Source organism: Podarcis vaucheri (genome assembly GCF_965113315.1).
Source record: "Podarcis vaucheri genome assembly, chromosome: 2".
Taxonomy (NCBI): Eukaryota; Metazoa; Chordata; class Lepidosauria; order Squamata; family Lacertidae; genus Podarcis; species Podarcis vaucheri.
Window position 1 is genome coordinate 26,151,066 of NC_138760.1, and position 22,524 is coordinate 26,173,589.

Here is a 22,524-nt window from a genome sequence, read left to right on the forward strand (position 1 = left end):
TCCAAGCTGGAGACTTTAGGCTCCAGCATCATGCTTCCTCTTCAATGCGCACAGCTTGCTCACTTTTTTGTGACTTTCTAGTGAAGGTGCCACACCGGCACCAATGACTCTGAACACCAAAGGGGTTTTGTTGATTACAGAATACTGTGCTTCAGAAGGGTAATAATGTTTTGCCATTTTTAAAAATTAATTTTGAAGATCGCATGAAGCATAATGGGAATTCAATCAGGAAAAGGGCTGCATGGGGGAACTGCTGCTTGCTTGGTGTCCCTTCCGTGCCTCGTATCCTTGGCCTATGGCCCGTCCTTCCATAGGGCCTGCTTGGCCCAGAAGCTGCCAAGAGACAAATCCTGCATCAGGGCTGCTGCCTTCAGCACATCAGCCCCCATCAGTTGTTTTTTAACTGAGGCTGGGAGGCCCTGTTTGCAGCGAGCGCCCATGAATTCTGCTTTCTTCTGACACTTATCTCTGATCTCATTTCCTCCCACTCCTCTCCTGACTGCAACCATTGTTCTCAGCGCCCACTCCTGAATCTCTGCCATCCTCTCCCTCTCACCATGCCATGCACTGTGACAGAGTGACCTTGCCAGTGGCTGTGGCGCTGCTCCTGCCATCCTTTGCCACCAAAGGCCCAGGCAGGGAATGAGGATGATGCCACAACAGTAATAACCCAGCACTTACTTCCTTCCTTCCTTCCTTCCTTCCTTCCTTCCTTCCTTCCTTCCTTCCTTCCACTCTCTGCCAGGCTCTCTCTCTCTCCGCTTGGAATGGCAGCCATCTGAACGGATGGATAGATAACAGAGGTCGCTTTTGTTTCTCATAGGCTTTTTCTATAATTTTGCAGCAGGGACAGCAGTGGGACTCAAAAGTTATTGCAAAAGGGCGACCGACGAGAAGGGTGTGGCAGAATGCACAAGAGAAACAGATGCTCTTATGCTCAGCAGACTCTTTTGCTGGCTTGTCTTGAAACAAGTATTCCCCTTTATGTGGATCCAGTCTTAATTCTACATGCTTGGAGGGGAGAGAGAAGCACTGTGTAGCATTAAGGGGCTGGAGATCATCCTAAATGGGAAATGTGTATACAGTGGTACCTCTGGTTACGTACTTAATTTGTTCCGGAGGTCCGTTCTTAACCTGAAAACTGTTCTTAACCTGAAGCACCACTTTAGCTAATGGGGCCTCCTGCTGCTGGAGCACGATTTCTGTTCTCATCCTGAAGCAAAGTTCTTAACCCAAGGTACTATTTCTGGGTTAGGGGAGTCTGTAACCTGAAGCGTATGTAACCTGAAGTGTATGCAACCCAAGGTACCACTTGTTAAGTTGTGGGCGAACATAGCAGACGACACAGTGATTTCTCCAGAGAAGCTCTTTATTGTAAGCTGGACAGAACTGAACAGCAAACAGCTCAGCCGGCCTGCTTTTATAGGCAGCCGGCTATCAACATTGTAGCAACAACAACCCAGGGTTTCCTGCCTAAAATAACTGACGTGGACCTGAGTGAAAACTATACACACGATACCCCTGGTGGCCCAGGGTGAGAACTTTAGTACATAACACCACTGTACAGAGGGTGAGCCTGGGGAAAGGCTTTGGGCCTAAAAGCCCAAATGAGCCTTCCAGGCCTCTCTCAGCTCTCTTCCCTGAGCCACAACCCTGTTTTGTACTCTGCTCAGGTGTTTTTACCTGTCTGGAACAGTTACTTGAAATTCTGCTAATGCCTGCTCTGCACGCCTGGAAAGAGGAATGTGTGAGGGTGTTGAGCTAGCCTAGTGTACAAAGGTAACACACCTATTATTATTATTTTTATTATTATTATTATTATTTATTATTATTATTATTATTATTATTATTATTATTATTATTATTATTATTATTATTATTATTATATTTGTATCCCGACTTTCTATCTTACAATACAAGCGGAAGAAACAAAAAATGTACATCTAATGCAATACAAAAATGTGATAATACAAAACAAAACTTTAAAATAAGCAACCTACATCAAAAAGTAATATTCAGCAATTAGTAGAGTAGTATAAGATAATAATATCAAAAGTTAAACAGAAATCCACTCAACAGTTACAATAAATAATTTCTAAGCTATAATCAGTAAAACAATGGCAAGCCACAGTACATAAAATAATACAATACAAATTGAGAAGCAGAGACTAGAGGGTGGAGCAAGGCAGGTGGAAGGAGGCCTTGCCTGATGGAGTCTCTCCCCTCACAGTTGCAAGGCCCACTTTGCCCTCTGGCCTCACCCAGTACTGGCGTCTGGCCCCTCGAGTGAAAAAAGTGGCTTTCAGGCTCAGTTTAAGGTTCCCCACCCATTGTTGTTTTATTTGAGAGCCTGCCAAGGCCTCCCAGAAATGACACCTCTCTGTGGTAGTTGACAGGACTCCATTTACCTAGCACCACTAAGCCTTGGGCCTACGCCAGGGATGGAGAAAGCCCCATTGTAATAACTCTCCTTATCAGAATATCTGCCAGTCTCAGCCCCTCACTTGATAATATGATAATCGTGACAATACAGGATAACTGTAACCGACCCTCCAAATGTCCCTATTTTCCAGGGACAGTCCCAGGTTTACAGAAGCCATTCCAGTTTCTGATTTCATCCCAGAATGTCCCACTTTTCCATAGGACATCCCTGGTGCTTCCCCCCCCCCAAAAAAAACAATGTATAGGGGTACTCTCATTTTGACTCAAGAAAATCACCATTTTGTAGTGCAAATCAGGGAAAAATAAATACAGTAAATGGGCAAAAGTACAAAGATTCACAAAATGTTTAGGGGTATGAGTACCCCTGCATACCCCCAGAAAAAAGCACTGGACATCCCTGTTTTCATCAGAGAAATGTTGGAGGGTATGGAGTTTTGTGACCCCTGAGCCAAGGAGATAAGCAACTATACAACCTTTAGAAGGCATCTGAAGGCAGCCCTGTATAGGGAAGTTTTTAAATGTTTAATGTTTTATTATGTTTTTATATATGTTGGAAGCTACCCAGAGTGGCTTGAGCAATCCATTCAGATGGGTGGGGCATAAACAAAATTATTATTATTATTATTATTATTATTATTATTATTATTATTATTTAGATAGGGCATTCCTATTTTAACTGGAGAAAAGTGGAGGATATGCTGTAAACTCCTGCCCCCAACATCATGTATGGAGACAAAAACACAGGTGTCAATTGCAGGGCTGTTATAATCTGCACTTCCTCTCTGTTTCCAACCTGCAGTATTGAAATGATGATGGATTATGTTTATTGCAATTGCAGTGTTGGGGCTTTAAAAAAATAATAATGATGAAGCTGGCCATCTCCACTGCAATGTGAGTATCAGGATATACACTTCTGTGACCAGAAGGGAAGTTCACCGGCATAAAACATTAAAAGCAGCACTGCTGATATATAGCCTACTGAACAAAGGTAAAAATCACATGCATCTGTTTCTCTGTCCATTTTCCCTCTGCCTCTGCCCACCATTGGCATATGGTGCCCCCAAACAGGAATTGAGTTGAAAAGGTTCCCTTGGCATATCAGCATTATTGAGCTTGGTGGACCAATGGTTTCAGTGCCAACTCGAATAAAATATTGGGGGGAGCGGGTAAGCCCTGCCTTACATAATTACATGGTGCGGTGTATGCACACCATTTGAATGGCAATACCTATTAACTTGGGGCAACTCCCTCAAATATTTTACTGGGGGGCCTGAAGGGACCTTGTCCCCTAGGAGTTGGCTCCTATGGGTCTGACTCACTTCCTATGTTCTCATGTTTACTAAACATTCAGAAACCAAAAAAGGCCACATCATGGCGGTTTCCTTACTCAGAAATATCAGATCTGTTTCTTAGCCCCAGCTAAAAATCCTTGTTCAGAAACCCAAATGTTGCTAGTAGGAAGTATTATACAATTACAGAATTTGAGCTGTGATTGCAGAATGCAGAATGACTCTGAGACTTAACTTTCTTGAATTGAGATGCTATGCTGTTCTCAGTTTTGCATGCTTGTGAATGTACATTGATACTGACTCAAGTTGACCTTCCAGAAGTTAACTGGCACCAGGGAGGAGCATGAGCATATCCTGTTCCACTTTCTGATGCTAACAAGCCCTTGATATAAAGAAAAACCAGTTCTGTTAATCTTTTAAGCAATTTTCAATGTACTGGAACACTGGCCATAGTCCCTAAGTGGAAAAGCAAGTACAGTACTACTTCTAATTGGATGTTTGTCAAACTAATGCCTGGTGCAAATGTACTGTAGGTGAGTCATACCTGCCCATGGCCATCTGGAGCAAGGCCTCTTACCTTGCACTTCAGCATCACTTGTTTACATCATGACTCTAATTGAAGATTTCCCTTGGAAGACCAATTTGCCTTGCAAAAATAGGGGTGGACATGGTCTTGGTTGCATTATTTGCTTATGATGTGGCTTGTAGAAACATGACAACTTAACATGTTGATCAAGTCTGGGTCATCATTCCTGTCCCTAGTTCTTACATAAACTGCTGCAACTGGGCCCTCTGTAAATCCAGCAACTAGATGAACATCTGCTGTATTATTTGATCCCAGCAGAACATTGGGTTTTATATGTGATGACCAGCTGCAGAATATGGATGTCTGGACAAGAATTACCACTGGCAATATTTACTGTGTAATATTTCAGTTTTCAAAAGGGTTAACAATTCAGTTTCCTTCTGGCCAAAGTGAGGAAATTATGGTCTCCTTTTTCAGAAAACATCCCTAATGGGATGTTGACTGTTTTTAGCCACAGAGTCAGGTGGGGTCTATCTTCTTCCTTATAGCTATGTTTTCACAGTGGAATAAAGAAGCATCCTTGCTGTCACGTTGTACATGTATTAATTTAATACGTTCTTATTTTATATTCTGAGCTGATAGATCTGAAGGGCAACTAATAAAAACCTGCAGTTAAAAACTACATAACATCCAAAAATGAAACTGCATAAATAATAAAACAGGTTGTGCAGCAAGGAAAATCAGGAGAGAAAAGAATGTCAAGCTGAATCAGATAAAAGTGATCAATAAGCCCCAAAACCCTTCTGTGGAGAAAAAAGACTCATTCTTATCAATTCCCTAACAGACAGAAGAGTGGAAGCATGGTCAATGACCCTACAAAGAGAATGCCAATGTCTCAATGCCCTGTTTGGCTAACCACCCACCCACCAAAGGCTTATAACGAGGTTTCTCAGGAAGCTTTTATTAATGAATAGGTACGGTATGTTTTATGAGGGACGTGGGTGGCGCTGTGGGTTAAACCACAGAGCCTAGGACTTGCCTATCAGAAGGTCGGTGGTTTGAATCCCCGCGATGGGGTGATCTTCCGTTGCCCGGTCCCTGCTCCTGCCAACCTAGCAGTTCGAAAGCACGTCAAAGTGCAAGTAGATAAATAGGTACCTCTCCGGCAGGAAGGTAAAGGCGTTTCCGTGCGCTGCTTTGGTTTGCCAGAAGCGGCTTAGTCATGCTGGCCACATGACCCGGAAGCTGTACGCCAGCTCCCTCGGCCAATAAAGTGAGATGAGCGCCGCAACCCCAGAGTCGGCCACGACTGGACCTAATGGTCAGGCATCCCTTTACCTTTACCTAGGTATGTTTTAAAAGGGAGAAGTTGGTCCTTGAGCTATCCTAGCTGTACACAATTAAACACCACAGAGGTTAAACATGTCCCTTTGAACTGGGCCTGGAAACCAACTGGGATCCAGTGAAGTTGTCTTAGAATCAACACTGTATGTTCCACTCTTGCCATCCCCAGTTAACATTCTGGAATTACCTTCTGGATCAGCATAAGTGCCAACTCCCTGGGGTCCTGGGTGCCCAGGTACCCATAAAATTCCCCATGAAGGGGCTGGGCACCCACAAATTTCAATGCCAAGGCCATGCACGCTGCATGGCACCTACTGCCCCGGGCACCCATGGTCACGGGGCTAAGCTGGCATTCCTGTAAATCAGAGATAGTTATTGAGAACCTTTCAAAAGCTGCCAGGGTGGAGTATGTTACAGTAATCCAGTGGTTTTCAGCTAGTGTGCCGTTGCACCCTGGGGTGCCTTGAATGATGGTCAGGGGTGCCGCAGGCCTCTGTCCCTCTTTCCTTCCCTCCCTCCTCTGATGCCCTCTCCTTTCTCTGTCTCCCAAAGGCTTGCACAGCTGTTTATTGCAGCAGCCCTGGCTATAAACTAGAGTGGTACCTCGGGATGCAAAAGGGATCCATTCCAGAGCCCCGTTCACATCCTGAATAGATTGTAAGACGCGATGGCGAATCTGCAAATTGCGTTTTGCTGCTTCCGCGCATGCGCATGACGTCATTTTGAGCGTCTGCACATGCGTGAGCGGTGAAACCTGGAAGTAATGCGCTCCGTTACTTCTGGGTTGCCGCAGAGCGCAACCTGAAAACGCTCAACCTGAAGCACATTCAACCCAAGGTATGACTGTATAAGCTTCGCAGGCGAATTGTGCCTCTGGGAGGCACCCCTCTTTGGGGCAGGGGGTGAAGCTCAGAGACCTGGGGCAGTGGCTGCTCAGAGGACTCCCAAGGAGAGGGGAGAGGAGAGGAGGCTGAGGTAACACTCCACAGGGGAGGGTGTTCAAAAAAGGGAGAGAGGCTGCCAGCTCTGCAGGCAAGGGGTGACATAACTGGGCTCCTGAGCCCCACAGGGGTGGCACAGAAAGAATGTAGTTGGTTAAGGGAGCCGTGGACTCAAAAAGTTTGAAAACCTCTGCAGTAATCTGTTCACACTTATGTGTGTGGTTTCCCCATGCACATCCAGCTAGGAGCCACAGCATGGCGCCAGAGGGCAGCAGCAGGTGCTTATCCCTGCTTTTGTACTTCATCTACATTCCAAGGCTGATTTGGGGGGAAAACACACAAAAAACAAAGAATGTCCCCTTTGTTTTCTGATTGCTCAGAACAAAAGGAAGTAAGAATGAAGAGAAAGGGGGGAGGAATGGTGAGACAGACTGCAAACTGTTTCTGGAGGACAGCATCAAAAGTAGAGGTGCCCTGAAGCACATGAGATCAGTAATGGGGGAAAAACGAAAGAACAATTAGATGCTCTGCTTCTCTCTTATGGCAAGGTTTCAAGTTGAAACCTTGTCTCCATGTAATCTGCTCTGAGGTTTGCAGAAGGCTAGTCTTGCATTCCAGGCCTGAGGTCCTATTTATGTCAGAAACCATCTTTTCCTCTTTGGTGTCACCTGTTTTCTGTGTGACTCATCCTCTGAGCTGGGTGGAGGGAAATTTGGGGCTAAAGCTCAGCAATGCCTCAAGGACAGGCTGAGCAGCTACAGTGCTGAATGTCTCATCTGTGGCTCATCTGGACAGGATTTTGAGCTGACCTGGATTAGAACTCAGCTCCACCCGAGAGCTGCTTTAATCGAGGAGTAGGATCTGGGCATTTAAAGTCACTGGTATGGTGCCTGTATATTCCCGCCCCTCCATGAATAATAAAAAATTGGTTGGGGCTCTTTGGACCACAGCTGTGACTTAGAGGGGCATTAGACCAGGGATGATAATATAACACCGGTCCTGAAAGACCTACATTGGCTCCCAGTACGTTTCCGGGCACAATTCAAAGTGTTGGTATTGACCTTTAAAGCCCTAAACAGCCTCGGCCCAGTATACCTGAAGGAGCGTCTCCACCCCCATTGTTCTGCCCAGACACTGAGGTCCAGCACCGAGAGCCTTCTGATGGTTCCCTCACTGCAAGAAGCTAAGCTACAGGGAACCAGGCATAGGGCCTTTTTGGTAGTGGCTCCTGCCCTGTGGAACGCCCTCCCATCAGATGTTAAAGAGATAAACAACTACCTGACATTTAGTAGACATATGAAGGCAGCCCTGTTCCGGGAAGTTTTTAATGTGTGATATTTTAATGTATTTTTAATCTTTGTTGGAAGCCGCCCAGAGTAGCTGGGGAAGCCCGGCCAGATGGGCGGGATACAAATAAATTATTATTATTATTATTAGGCTCCAACTCCTGCCAGCTTCAGTTAGCGTGGTCAACAATCAGGGATCATGAGAGATGAGTACCATCTGGAGAGTTATAGGATCCCCACTCCTGGGTTTGATGTTACAGTGAGTATGATTTTTATATTGCTGTAAACTGCTGTGATCTATTTTTATGATACAGCAGTATTTAAATATTTTTTATAAATAGATAAATAAAAGAACTAATATATTAAAAAGTTGGGAGATCCAGTTACAGATTTCTTGCACTTTATCCTTAGAGACTCTGCCGACTGGTAGGTGCAACTTCCATGCTTCGCATGCTTAGCCTGTGGTTCATCCTTCCAGAGGGGTCTGTTTGGCCCAGAAGCTGCCAACAGATAAATCGATCCCCAGGGCTGCTTCCTTCAACACCTTATCAGGTGAATCCTGCTACTTTCTGCAGAGGGTGGGGGCTCCATCTCCAGTGCCCATGAACTTTGCTTTCTTCTGACGCTATCTCTGATCTCATTTCCTCCCACTCCTCTCCTGACTGCGGCCATTGTTCTGAGCACCCACTCCTGAATCTCTGCCATCCTCTCCCTCCCTCCACACCATGCGCTGTGACAGGTTGACCTTGCTGGTGGTGTGCTGCTCCTCATGTTGCTCTCTCCCGCCAAAGGCCCGGGCAGAGAATAAGGATGATGACACAACAGTAACAGTCCATCCATCTCTCTCTCTTCTCTGCCAGGCTGTCTTCACTCTGAATGGCCAAAGAGAGCCATTGATATGGATGGATAGATATAGAGGCTGCTTTTGTTTCCCATTGGCTCTTTCCAGAAGATTGTGGCAGACACAGCAGCAGAACTCAAAAGGTATTAGAAAAGAGGAATAGATGGGGAGGAAAAGGGACATTATAAGCAGAATGCAAGAGAGAAAGGAGGTTCTTATTAGTGCCAGATTTAAGGCAGTGTGGGCATGCAGAGCTGAGGGAGCGCAAAATATTATAACAACCACCACCACCACCTATAATTATAGGAGTACCTACTGAGAAGATCCATAAAAAGTGACTGTACTGAAAGGAATTATAGTGCAAATAAGAAATATTTGGAGGGGGTTACAATTTTTGCCTTCGCTCAGGGTACTGCATTACCCAGTTCCGCTGCTGTTCTCATGTTCAGTAAACTCTCTTGCTGTCTTGAAATAATTTTTCTCTTTCCTGTTCTGTGACCCGGTCTAACTTTATGTACAACAGAAGAGAAACACAGCGTTGCATTAAGGTGCTGGTTCCTGGGTCCTACTGATGATATTGAGAGGGAACTGTGATCTAGTGCTGTAGAACAAGGCTCTCGAGTCCAAAGGTGGCTAGAATCCACACTTCTTTGCCCTTTAATAATTTCATCCAAACCCTAGAGGTGTTAGGTTGTTCTTCGACTTTACATATGCTCAAGGAGGTACTAGCCCCATGTGCAAGGCTATGGTTCCAGGATATGGTCTGAAGGCAGCTGAGGCTACCACTTTGCCAAAGCCAAGGAGGTTCCGACAGTGCCTGGATGGGAGACTGCAGATCCACACATATATTTAAAGCACGTCTAGCACATATTTAAATCACATGACCTTCCCCCAAAGAATCCTGGGAATGACTATTCCCCATTCACAGAGATACCATTCCAGGCAGCCTTAACAAACAAAGTTCCCAGGGTTCTTTGGGGGAAGGTCATGTGCTTTAAATGTGTGTTGGATGTGCTTTAAATGTGGACTTCTCTAAGACTGACATGTACGCTAACTTGGGTTACATGATGCAAGGAAGGAAGGGGATATAAAGGTAAGGAAATACAATAAAACCCCGGCACAGCAAACATGTCAGGGGGGCTTCTGAAATCAGGACCTGAGATTGAGCTGTTTTGATAGATTTCTAAATACATGTAAACAAGGCTGGTGTGATGGAAGTATCCACCCAAATGTCCTTCCTTGGTTGAGTCATTATATTTGTTCTTAGGTTGTTAAGTCCTCCCATGTTACCTGGTAGCAGCCTTAAGGAAACATCCTCCAATTGTCTCTTCTTCAATCCAAATATTCCCATTACCTTTCTAGAAGTCTTTTCAATGCTATGCAGGTTGTATTTCATGTCTCCTTCCCAAGACGGGGCCAAACATTTTTGCTGCCTGAGGTTATGAACAAGATTCCCTCACTACCGCCACTTCATTCAACATATAGAAGCCACATACAAAAGCCACATACAGAGAGGCAGTGTGGTGTAGTGGTTAGATTATTGGACTAGATCCTAGGAGACCAGGGTTCAAATCCCCACTACCTCTCAGCCTAATCTACCCCACAGGGCTGTTGTGAGGATTAAATGAGGAGGGAGAAAACCATACCTGCTGCCTTTATTTTTTTTTTAAAAAAATATTTATTGAGATTTTAAACAATAAAAGATACCTTCACACAGAAATTAATACAAAGGAATACATTAAGATACATTAAAGAAGGAAAAAGAGAAAACCTAAAATATATAAGAAAAGAAAAAAGAAAATAGAAAAGAAAAATAAAAGACATATAGATCAAAAATTTTACTTATTATTTTCATAACCCTTCTTCCTGACTTCCTCACATCTCCCTTTTTTGTGTTCCTTTTTACACAACCATATTCAGCAAATATCTTACCCTCTTTCAAATCTTGATCTATATTGTAAATTTCAACCCAATGTGTCTCCAATTCTTCCTTTTATATCCTTTTATTTACATTTGACACAATGTAATCTAATTTTATATCACCCTTATCTTTTGAAACTTTTATTACCTACTCCTTCTACCTATGTCTCTAATGCCACATTATCTTCATATCTTGCCTCTTTTTAACATTCCAACATTTTAACATTTTAACACTCAGATAATTTACAATGTTTTTGCAAATAGTCTTTAAACTTCTTCCAATCCTCTTCAACAGACTCTTCTCCCATGTCTCGAATTCTGCCAGTCATTTCTGCCCATACCTGCTGCCTTTAACTCCTTGGAGAAAAAAGGTGAGATATAAATGCAACAGAATAAAACTGGCAGGTGAATTTTTTTTCCAGCAGCCGGGTCCTCCACCAGCTGGCTAACTTAGGGAGCCCAGGGGGCGGGCATCATGGGACTGTACAGTTCTGGTATCTTCTACCAATCAGCTTTGGCCGTCTCAGACAGCCACCTCCCTCTGCCCAACAGTAGGGCTGGCTCTGCCTCCTTCTAGTGACATTGTGAGGTGGGCTGAATAAGACTAAGATAAGGAACTGCAAACTATTTAGTGAGCGCCATGGCTAATCTGAGATTTGGACTCAGTTCTCCCAAAGCCATATGTAGTTCTCTAGTCCCTACAGCTAGCTGATTTAAGAAAAGGGAAACCTTACTGAAGATTAGGTTTAGGAATTGTGACAGTATTAAGAGGAAATCTGTCCTACTTCCCAACCTGTGAAAAACCACATTTGTCTGTGCAGTGGCATGACATGTTTCCATTCTACACAGTGAAGACTAAAATCTTACTTTAAGTGTTGTTTGTCTTTGAAGCATGTTCTGGACAGATGTGGCAAGAATCTCCTTTGGGCACCTGACAGTGCATATATATTTGGAAGTAAGTCCCATTTAAGCATGTATAGAATTACAACCTGAAAATGAGGGAAATACAGCCTTTCTTCCCTGACACAGACCTTACATTAACCACATTTAAAACACTGTTATAATACCCAAAGTTTCCAATAGACCACATTGGCCTCACTGAAAGAGAGAGAATCCCACCCCCCTTGTTCAGTCCTGATATTTTAAAGGTAAAGGTAAAGGACCCCAACAGTTAAGTCCAGTCGCAGACGACTCTGGGGTTGCGGTGCTCATCTCGTTTTACAGGCCGAGGGAGCCAGCGTTTGTCCGCAGACAGTTTTTCTGGGTCCTGTGGCCAGTATGACTAAGCTGCTTCTGGTGCAACGGAACACCGAAACCAGAGGAGTGCATGGAAACGCCGTTTACCTTTCTGCCGGAGTGGTACCTATTTATCTACTTGCACTTTTTGGTGTGCTTTCAAACTGCTAGGTTGGCAGGAGCTGGAATTGAGCAATGGGAGCTGATATTTTAGCTCCTCCCAAATATGCATGCAATCACATGATAGGTAGGTAGGTAGATTTGTAGATTCCAGCAACTGCAAAATGAACTCACATTACCCCAAGGCAGGCTTCATCTCAGGCAAATAAATAAATTCATCTATTCAGACATATTGCACAGAATTAACATTACACAAGGGGAGAAAGTGGTGGGCATCTCAACTTTTTCAATATCAGTTAAATCACAGCTAATTAAAAAAAAACCTCAGCCCAGCTGCCCTTCTTCATATAGCAGGATAGTCCTAAGGAACCAGGGAGTGCTTAATGGGAGAGAGAGCCTTTTTTTTAGGATTTCTTAATTACTAAACCTGGAGGTGAAGGGGAACCCTGGTCCAGCCAAGGGTATTTATGTATAGACACAGGAGTCAGATTGTAACGGGGAAAATGGCTCATCTACTTTTGATATAATCAGGGAAGTGGATTAAATCTGCGGAGCGTGGCTCGGTGGGATTTTTACTAACCAAAGTTGTTTGCACGTCCCTGCTACTAGCAGTATTTATTTATTTAATATAATTTACACATTGCTTGATGGAGTGGGGGGGGGGGATCCCCATCCTCAAAGCAAAATGACCACTAACAAAAAATTATCCACAATATAGTCAGATAATGGGTTATGTTGATATGGCACGGTTTCTCAAGTTCGTAGTTTCGTTGCTAGTGTGATCCATTGACTACAGCGGTGCGCGCGTTATTATGAACTCTTTTTCATGAGAGTTTGCAAAACAACAACAACGTGGATCACCCTTGCCTAGAACTAGATAAGGCTTTCTACCTCCACCCTTCTTTTTAAAAAAGTAATAATACAGTACTAATACAAATCTCCGCTTTCCACTCCTCGGCATGGGAGCTTAGACTGTTGTCCTCTGATTGGCCAGGCTAGGGCGCAGCCTCAGCCAATGAGGCGCGACTTAAGCTTCCCCTTGAATGAAGTGTGTGTAATTTGCGAGTTGTTGTGTGTAAGTGAAACTGATCAAAGGCGCCACGGCTGGTGTTCTTGGCTCTAGAGGAGAACTTGCCGCGTCGAGAGGCGGCGGGGACGGAGGCGATCAGCTCCATACACCCCCGCTGAGCCAGAGAACCGAAGAGCTTGGTGGGCATTTCGCTTGGGGATCAGGTGGCTCATGCTGCCGCCCTCTTCCTCATCCCCAATGCAGAATGCCATAGCCTGAAAAACGCGCCGCCGCATGCCAGGAGCAAGTGGTGGTGGGAGGAAGGCAGAGAAAGGAAGGGAAAAGCCCAGGCAAAATACAAAAGCAACTCAAGATCTTCCAGCGATGAAGAGCAACTTGGTTAGAAGCCTCGTGCCTTGGCTGGTCCTTCTCCTGTGGAGCCTGCGGTCTGCAGCTTCTCAAGCAGGTAAGTGACCCCGAACCGTCTAAAAATGTGTGTTATCTGTCGTCTTCTTTCCTTTTTGGCTGCCTTGAGCGGAATCGCGAGGAGAAAACTGCCCTTTGCAATAACACAATCGAGCGTCTGTTTAGCCCTAAACAGGACCTTACACGGCGGCTGTGTTTATATCCCGCATGATAGTGGTGTGTAACCCCCCCACTTCCCCCCCTGAAATCGGATCCGAGGCGTTTGATTATCTTTCTCTCGTTTTGTCAGCCGTAGGGAGGGGAACTGTGTACTAGTTTCACACCACGGAGAGACGCCTTTGAACCTGTGCCGCCGAGCTGTGGCAAAACCTATTTTTGTGTCTCGTCCTCCCCAGCCTCTCAGCTCTTCCTTTCTCTAAAGGGAGAGGGACACCCCCCCAAAACAAACAAACAAACAAACCACAACGATCTTTTATTTTCGTGATTGGTACGGGTCTGAGGAGCGCGATCCTGGCTCGCTGATTGCGGGGTTTGGAGAAGAGGCGTCTGTGTTTCTCCTAAAAGGGAGGGCAGAAACTTCAAGGCAAACTTTATGGAATCTGTAAAATGTTGTTTCGCTTGTTTGAAGGGTTGGGTTTTGGAATCAACTGTGTGTGGGGTGTGTGTGTGTGCTTTAGGCTGAAATTACAGAACCTGGACTTGATCTTCAGCCCTCCCAGCCTTTGAAATTGATTCCCTAGGTCTTGTTTAAACCTCAAAACCCTGGCGCACCTGAAGTAATGATAATAAACAAGTGACTGTGAGCATGTGCAAAGTGCGTTTCCCTCTTCACTGAGTTTCCATAGCCCCTCCCCACTTACATACCTGGGATTTGGGGCTTACAGGATATATAGGTTAGAGAAGGTGTGGTTTTCAGGTAGGATTCGACTCTTTGTTTTTCCCCTTGAAGTTAAGTGCCATCTTCCAGGGAAAAATTATTATTGTATTAGTCATTAGTGATGTATGAGACAAGTGGCTACTTCACACAACCCTTCCACAAAATTTTATTCAGTGCCATGTTCTCCCTGAGGAGTCCCTCCACTCATGATGTTCTTAAGGAGAACTTAATTCTTTCATTCTTTCTTTGGTTGGGGGGGGGATTCTTGGGTCAGAGTAACTTCCTCTTCATGGTTCCCTATCCAGGGCACATAAAATAACAAACCCTAACCCTACTTACCTGGGAGTAAGCTCAGTTGAATACAGTATGACTAACTTCTGTGTAAACATGGTTGGGACCTGCGGTTCATATTGATCACTTGCCCTCTAATAACCCTGCCTGTTGATAGATTGAAATATGGCAAAGCAGTGGATTCATCCTGCCCTTTCAAAACAGGTTTATGGGGTTAAGTAGGGGATTCGGATCCACTGTAGTTATTGAGGCTGCATGAGGGAGTGGCAGCTACTCCAGACTAATTAATGGAGTTTGGGGGCGTAAGCCTGTGTATCTGACATTCCAGTCACCAATATAGATTAGAATCCTGACTCCACCTATTTTGAAAGAACATGCAGGGGGGGGGGGAGAGTTGGAAACAAGCTTGTCAACACTTTTAACTAATGGTGATCTTGAGTAGAAAAATCCAATGAGATAACACACGCTCTTTCAACTCTTTTCCAGTGTGCTGTGCTTACACAAATTCTGAACCAACCATAATATTTCCAACTGCCAACTATTGGGAAAAGCTTGCCTTGCCCCAGTTATCCTGGGGGTGCAATGTAGGTGTTGTGATGTAGAGAATTCTGTGGGTTCTTGTTGCCCGCTACCCAGAAAGAAGGGGGGGGGGCTAATATTACATTGGTACTGATGCATGACTTTCTCCTGCTCTCATATACAGTGGTACCTCGGGTTACATACGCTTCAGCTTACAGACTCCACTAACCCAGAAATAGTGCTTCAGGTTAAGAACTTTGCTTCAGGATGAGAACAGAAGTTGTGCTCCGGGAGCGCAGCAGCAGCAGCAGCAGTAGGCCCCATTAGCTAAAGTGGTGCTTCAGGTTAAGAACAGTTTCAGGTTAAGTACGGACCTCCAGAACGAATTAAGTACTTAACCCGAGGTACCACTGTAATATTAGAACCCGGGATCATTCAATGAGGCTGAATATTGGGGAGATTCAGGGCAGACAAAATCAAGTACTTCTTCGCAGCTTCCACAAGAGGCAGGGATGGCTTTAAAAAGAGATTAGACAAGTTTAAGGAGGCTACAAAGAGGGAAATGTACTCTGCACATGCAAAAGCCCCTGAATATTAGTTGCTGGGGAACACAAATACACTGCAGTCTTGTCCCTAGTTGACCAGTGTAGCTAACAGGATGTTGGAGAGGAGACTTCCACTATGTAGTTAAATTCTACGTAAGGAATGTCTGTGTGTGTCTCTGGGTGGGACTTGCCATAGTCATTCCTGCCTTTCCATCTCCCATTGCTGAACTGTGTCATTGGGGGAGAAAGGGGAGAGGCAGGTGGCATTCTTTCATTCCCGTCAGACTCAATCCATACCTTGGGAAGGCAGGTTCCAAGTGCGAAGATTAAACACCGCAAAGGGAGAAAAAGGTTTGATTTGAAAAGGGCCAAGTCCACTGTCCTAGCTTGTTTTGTGGTTTCTTAAGCCAACAGACGGGGGGGAAATAAAAGGAGTCCCTTAAATCGATGCTGTTTGAAAGGTTAACCTCTCCAGCTAGGCACTGTGGTATGGAGGAATTTTTCTGTAGTGTTTCCTTGGCTATCTGTTGTTTTAAAAAAGAAATCTTCGGGGAGGGGTTTGTGTGTGAAAGAACTATGGATGTCCTCCTCTCTTAGACACTGGACACAGAGTCAAATCAAGTTAAGCATTCGTTCCATTTTTCTGCCCGTAAATATGTTTGCAAATATTTTTGAGAACAAAGTCCTTTGGATTGCTTAACTTCCTCGGCAGGTTCCCTTTGCACCAGTGGGTTGGGGAACCATCTGCAACCTTTCAGATGTTGTTGAGCTCCATCTCCTATCAGACACCCCCACTAGCATGGCCAGTGGTCGAGGCTGATGGAGAGGGCCACAGGTTCCCCATCATTGCTATATTATGTCCATGTTATCTGGAATGCAGTTTTCTTGGTGTATTCTAGGGAATGTTTAGGGGCTGCAAGGTGGTGGATGAAGGAGAAAGCTAGAGAGATGGGAGTAACCTTTTACCAAGGCTTTGTTGCCATAAGAACATAAGAAGATCCCATGCTGCTGGATTGGGCAAAAGTCCTTCCCGTCCAGGATCCTGATAGCAGCCAGCCAGGTGCCTCTGGGAAGCCAACAAACAGGGCTAAGAGGCAATAGTTCTCTCTTGCTCTTGAACCCTGCAACTGGCACTTGGAGGCTTCATCATGACTGTTGTTCATTGATAGGCTCTTTTTTCATATGGGTGTTTAATCCTGCTTTAAAGTCATTTAACCCAGAGGTCATTACAACAACAACAACAACAACAACAACAACAACAACAACAACAACAATTTATTATTTATACCCCGCCCATCTGGCTGGGCTTCCCCAGCCACTTTGGGCGGCTTCCAACAGAACACTAAAATACAATAACCTACTAAACATTAAAAGCTCCCTAAACAGGGCTGCCTTCAGATGTCTTCTAAAAGTTTGGTAGTTATTTTTCTCTTTGACATCTGGTGGGAGGGCGTTCCACAGGGCGGGTGCCACTACCGAGAAGGCCCTGCACAAATAATTTATGCTGAAAATCAATAAATTGTGCTTGAACTGCTAAGATGGGTTGTTGTCGTTTTAAAAATGATAGTAGCGTGGAGGGTCTCCAAAAGCACAGGGCCCTCTGCAAAAAAAGTCGAATGAGTGGCCAAGCAGTGGCCCTCCAGATGCTGTTGGACTTGCAAAATCTAAAGTGCTGCAGGACTAATCTGATGGGCAATCACCAACATTAGTAATTTCAGCAGACCTGTTTAAATGAATTGACCTAAACTCATTGACTTCAATATGCCTGCTCTGATTATTACTAAATGTTGGGTCTACCCCTTAAACATTGCACTAGAAGCTGCTTAAAAGAGCAGTAATGTCAGTTCATGCCAATTAACATGGGAACACTGTGCTTTGTTTTTGTAAGACCTTATTTAACTGAAAAGTGACTAATCAGTATATTCAATTATAACGAACAGATACCGGTCTTCCTCTGCAAAGATGTTTATGTGAGGTGCCTGCGGCGATGTGTGGCCTTGGGTAGGGTTATGTATTTGCAGGGAAGTGTGGCCTTGGACCAGGTCTCTTGGCACACATCCAGCCCGGTGACCCTAACCAGAACAACCCCTTCCTGTCTTTCCTATCTCTTGAGGCTGGTATATTTGCACTGGCACAGATAATGCATCTTTTCGCTTTATGTTGCGTTTCTGCTGACATGTATTCTGCTTTTTGTACTTTACACAGTGTGTTTCAAGGCACTTGGACTCTGCAGCTGTTCGCTAATGAACAACTATGCTGTGGGGAGCCACCTCGTAGGTGAAATCACCCTCTGTGAAGTCAGATAGGTCATTGTCCTCTATGTTGTTGTTAGGTCTCTACAGAGAGATCACATCTCACAACCTTTTCTGCTGCCAGCACCAAGGCAGCGCTGGCATTCCGAGGGTTTCTAACCCTCGGAACTGCTACCTTATTGGAAGGTAGTGATCAGGCCAAATAGACACAATGAAACTGAGAAGGAAGGGAGACCTCTGTAGGGAACCTTCGCTGGTTCCCCTACAGAAGCATTTCTGCGATTCCTTCCATAGCTCAGCAGTAAAGCATCTGTTTTGCATGTGGAAGATCCCAGATTCAACCTTTTGCCTCTCCAGGTAGTGTTTGCAGAGGCCCCTGCCCTGGGATCCTGGCAAGCTTCTGCCAGTCAGTGCATACAGAAATGAGCTAGATGGGCAGTGGCCTGACTTGGTATATAGCAGCTTCCTCTGTTCTCAGCTGTCTTAATTTCCTCTGCCAAGAGGAAACAACCTTTATTTTTCTCCCTAAGTTGATGTGTTGGTACACAGCTGCTGGACAACCGAGTGCTGGGAACCTTGTTTACGTTTTTTTTCTACTTAATGAGCACTTGCTAATGAGCCCTCTCTTGCTCTCCTCCCTCGGTTAATAGAGACCAGGTTTCCCCAGTTGCCCGAAACCAGTTTTGTGTCAACATTCTTGACCTCTGCTAATTGCTTTCCCCATGTATGCTGTAGCTTTTGTCAGTGGGAAGAAAATCAAACAGTGTCGGTCAGATAAACTAGAGGGAAAACCTCCCTTCTCTGCCCAGATCCCCAGTTCAAGACACACCTGCCTAAGCAATGCTGAAATTGGGAGGAAATCGTCTACTTCTTAAGAATCCATGGGTCAGAGGCCCCCCCCCCACCTTCCCACACATAAGCTGGCCTAAAACCAAGTCCTGATCAACCTTTTTGGGTTGCATTTTTCTTCCATGTGAAAAGTATGTACCTGCACAGATTTGTCCTGGCCCTTTCCAAGTGTGAAAAGACATGGGAAAGGACCCCTAGTAACTTCTAAATCAGGGGTCGGCAAACTTTTTCAGCAGGGGGCTGGTCCACTGTCCCTCAGTCCTTGTGAGCTGTACTATGTTTTGAAAAAAGAAAAGAAAAAAGAACAAACTCCTATGCCTCACAAATAACCCAGATGCATTTTAAATAAAAGGGCACATTCTACTCATGTAAAACATGCTGATTCCCGGACCGTCCGCGGGCTGGATTTAGAAGGTGGTTGAGCCGGATCTGGCCTCTGGGCCTTAGTTTGCCTGCCCATGTCCTAAATGGACCATATCTGTGAGATGAGGTCTATCATAATTCTAATGACAGTGTTACGTCTGTAGAATCCTGATGTTACACAGAACTAGACTTGGCTTGAAAAAATGAGGTGGTAACATTTTGAGCACATATGGCAGGCCTCTTCCCCTTCCCCAAATTACCACAAGCATGCTACGTGCATCTGGGACTGTGGGGAAGGTACCCCAGACAGGCATGAGTTACGTTCTGTCTCACTTTTAGGCATTAAACACCATGGGGAAGTTTGGCCTTACAGCCGTGCCTCAGAAGTCGAACAGAATCTGTTCCAGGAGTCCATTTGACTTCCGAAATGTTTGACTTCCAAAGTGTGGCTTCTGATTGGCTGCAGAAAGCTCCTGCAGCCAGTCGGAAGCTGCGGAAGCCCTGTCAGACGTTCAGCTTCCAAAATAACATTTGAAAACCAGAACAGTCACTTCCAGTTTTCGATCGGGAGCCAGAACATTCGACTCCCAAGGCACTCGGGAGCTTAGGTACGACTGTATATTGGACATACTGCTTAAGTGTATTGATTAGGTAGCCAACATAGTGCCTTCCAGATGTTTTGGACTACAACTCCCATCATCCCTGGCTGCTGAGCATGCTCACTGGTGCTGCTGGGAGTTGTAACCCACAACAACTGGAGGGGTAGCACATTGGCTATACCTGGAATAGAGGAATTAATGCAATCGCCTGGTCTAGCCTTGGTCCAGGAATTCTCTTTGGTTGACGCCGGGATGAGCCCATTGTTATATTAGGTTTCAAGTGTAGCTTTTGCAAGATTTGAAGGCGATGAGTTGATAAGAGGAAATCCATCTTGCTTACCCTAAGCACTGCCATGGTATCATCTCTCCAACACCCCAGTCCTCACAGTTCTGCTCTCGTGTCAACAACACTGCAACACAGCCACAGTGCTAATTGCCACAAATACTCTCCACACCTTCTCCAGGCCTGCTCCCTTCCAGAAAGGGTCATTCAATTAATATGTACAAGAAATCTTCTAAAGGTTAAGAAGGCTTTGTCGACTTTCCAGTTCCTGGCCAATTCTCTGCTCTGTTGATAGGTTTTAAACAACAACAACTACTTCTCTCTCTCTCTCTCTCTCTCTCTCTCTCTCTCTCTCTCTCTCTCTCTGTGTGTGTGTGTGTGTGTTTGTGTGTATTTTCTAGGTTGCAGAGAAAATAATTGTATCTTAGGGTTGGGAGGGACCGGGACATCATCAGTCCAGGTCCACCCTGCCTTCATGTGGCATTAGCCACAAATTGGCCTCCCTGCAGATTAAGCTGGAATGAAAGTCAGACAGTAGGATGCCACAAAAAGGGTGCCAGAGCAAAAGAGGTGCCTTGTGCCAAAGTGCCTGCAGAGCACCAGCTCCTCCAGCAGACTGGATGAGTTGAGAGGGCACATGTCATAAAGGAAGGGAGGGCAAAACTCTTAGAAGCCGGGCGCCAGGCGCATTTTGTGTCTAAAGGTTCTCCATTTGCGAGCATCTCAAAAAGTCGGGTTGCCATTTTTTGTGCCTGGCTGACACTCAAGGATTACTGAAATGTATGTGCTTTGAAAAGTATATGTTAAGGATAGACTATATGTTAAGGAGTTTAACAGTAAAGAATGTTTTGAAAACCTGATGTATGGTACCAATATTTTTATTGTAAACACAAAATTAAGCATGCATTAGATGTGATATGCAATTCACATAAGTAACACATTGTTAATATTAATTCATGCTTATCAAAATAATAAATAAATAGTGTTGCCGACCCCCTTCCCTGCCCCGTGGCGACTAGACATTCTGTTTTGGCGCCTACAACCCAGGTCCCAGAAGCCATTTGGCTCCTAGCTGTTCTACCCCAGTTTCTAACACTGAGCCACACCAAGACCATTATTTGTCACATTTATCCATGATTGTAGGGTGGCTTACAAGGAGCTATTTAATTTAACCTTTTCAACAGCCCTGTGAGATAGGTTATGGCGAAGAGGCAGTGATGTCAGCAGCGAACTTCCTAGCTAAGCAGGGATTTGAGTCTTGGATTCTTGCATCTACACTCGACACTCTACTCACGTAGACTGTGACTGCTTTTATTGTCTACACCAGGGATTGGGAAACCCCCGACTCTCCAGTTGTTGAAGGTCTCCAACTCCCATCAGTCATAACCAGCATGGCAAATAGGTCAGGGATGATGGGAATTGCAGTTTAGCATAATCTGGAGGGCTACAGGTTGCCCATCACTGACTGTACCTCCGATTGCATTTGCGTCACAAAAATCTGGGAGTTTGTGAAAGAGAAACTAGTGTGTGAGTGTATTGTAACTTTAGGGTTTCATGCATGTTATTTGTGTGTGTGCCTGTGGATGGAAGAAGGACAGCCTGTATTGTCAGGGGGATAAACATCTGTGGGGCTGAGATACAAATGATAACGGGGCAGGGACCAAACAATGGAGCCTATTTCTCTGATACATTTATTTCTGATTGGAATCTGTCCAGCCCTTGGTTCAGTCCCTGCCTCCCGCTCTTGAGATAAAAGAACTCTTTGTTGCTGGACCTTCGCTTCTGGTTTGACCAAACCCCTTAAGTCTCTTGCTCAATGATTATTAATTTGGAAACTGCGAAGTGCTAGGAAAATGGAGGGGATTCAGGAATCATGGCATTTCAGTGGGAACATGACTATGTAGGGAATCCATAGTAGATTAACTGTAATATAAGGTTTTGCCCCAGAACCAAGTTTTAGTGCCAAATTGGTTGTGGTTACTCCATGGAGAGGGGAAGGTACTTTGTGCATGATCAGAGACACTGAGTATCATGGCCACGTCCATCTTGCAAATGTGTACGAAAATGGTCCCTGCTGACTGACGCATGCTGTAGAATGAAGGTGGACAGAACATGGATTATGATCTGCAAGCTAATTCTGTTTGAGCACTGAGTGTTTTGCTGCTCGCTGGGGTTCTTGCGAAGAATGCTGGGCTTTTTCCAACAAGGCACTTCTTGTGCATACTCAGGGTCAGTCAACACAGGGTACTTATGTGCTCTTCAAAAATCCCATGAGCTCTAGCTGGATGACCACAGAGTTTCTAGTTGAGAAAAAGGAGTGTGCCCAGCACATATCTAGAAGACTCTGGTTGCTGGCTTCATATGGAGCTCCTGGGGGGGGGGGATGTGAAGGATCATTGTTTTAAAAAAGGGTACCCAACAGATTCAGAAAATGACTTATAGATGCTCCAGCTGGCTCAGGCGTTTGGGCCAAGCCACCTGATGCAGGGAAATGCAAATACCGTATTTTTCGCTGCATAAGATGCACCAGACCATAAGACGCACCTAGTTTTTGGAGGAGGAAAAC

At 44.9% G+C, this 22,524-nt stretch overlaps 1 protein-coding gene and 1 long non-coding RNA gene across 3 annotated transcripts in view; both read left to right on the forward strand.

The window, feature by feature from the left end:
• Positions 1-1,561: 1,561 nt before the first annotated feature.
• Positions 1,562-11,544, forward strand: LOC309526697. Of its 2 annotated transcripts, XR_014216852.1 has the most exons (5): positions 1,562-1,779; positions 3,281-3,430; positions 7,980-8,087; positions 8,689-8,812; positions 11,481-11,544. It is a non-coding gene; the product is annotated as an uncharacterized lncRNA (long non-coding RNA). The 2 variants fall into 2 exon arrangements; XR_014216853.1 differs by lacking the exon at positions 11,481-11,544 and having other exon boundaries at positions 8,689-8,926.
• A 1,463-nt stretch (positions 11,545-13,007) lies between these two features.
• ERBB3 (erb-b2 receptor tyrosine kinase 3) overlaps positions 13,008-22,524 on the forward strand; it is a 96,306-nt gene continuing 86,789 nt past the window's right edge. Inside the window, exon 1 of the mRNA XM_082212375.1 lies at positions 13,008-13,420. Coding sequence (XP_082068501.1) covers positions 13,249-13,420 — 172 coding nt within the window. The 5' untranslated portion in view covers positions 13,008-13,248. The remainder of the gene's footprint in view (positions 13,421-22,524) is intronic.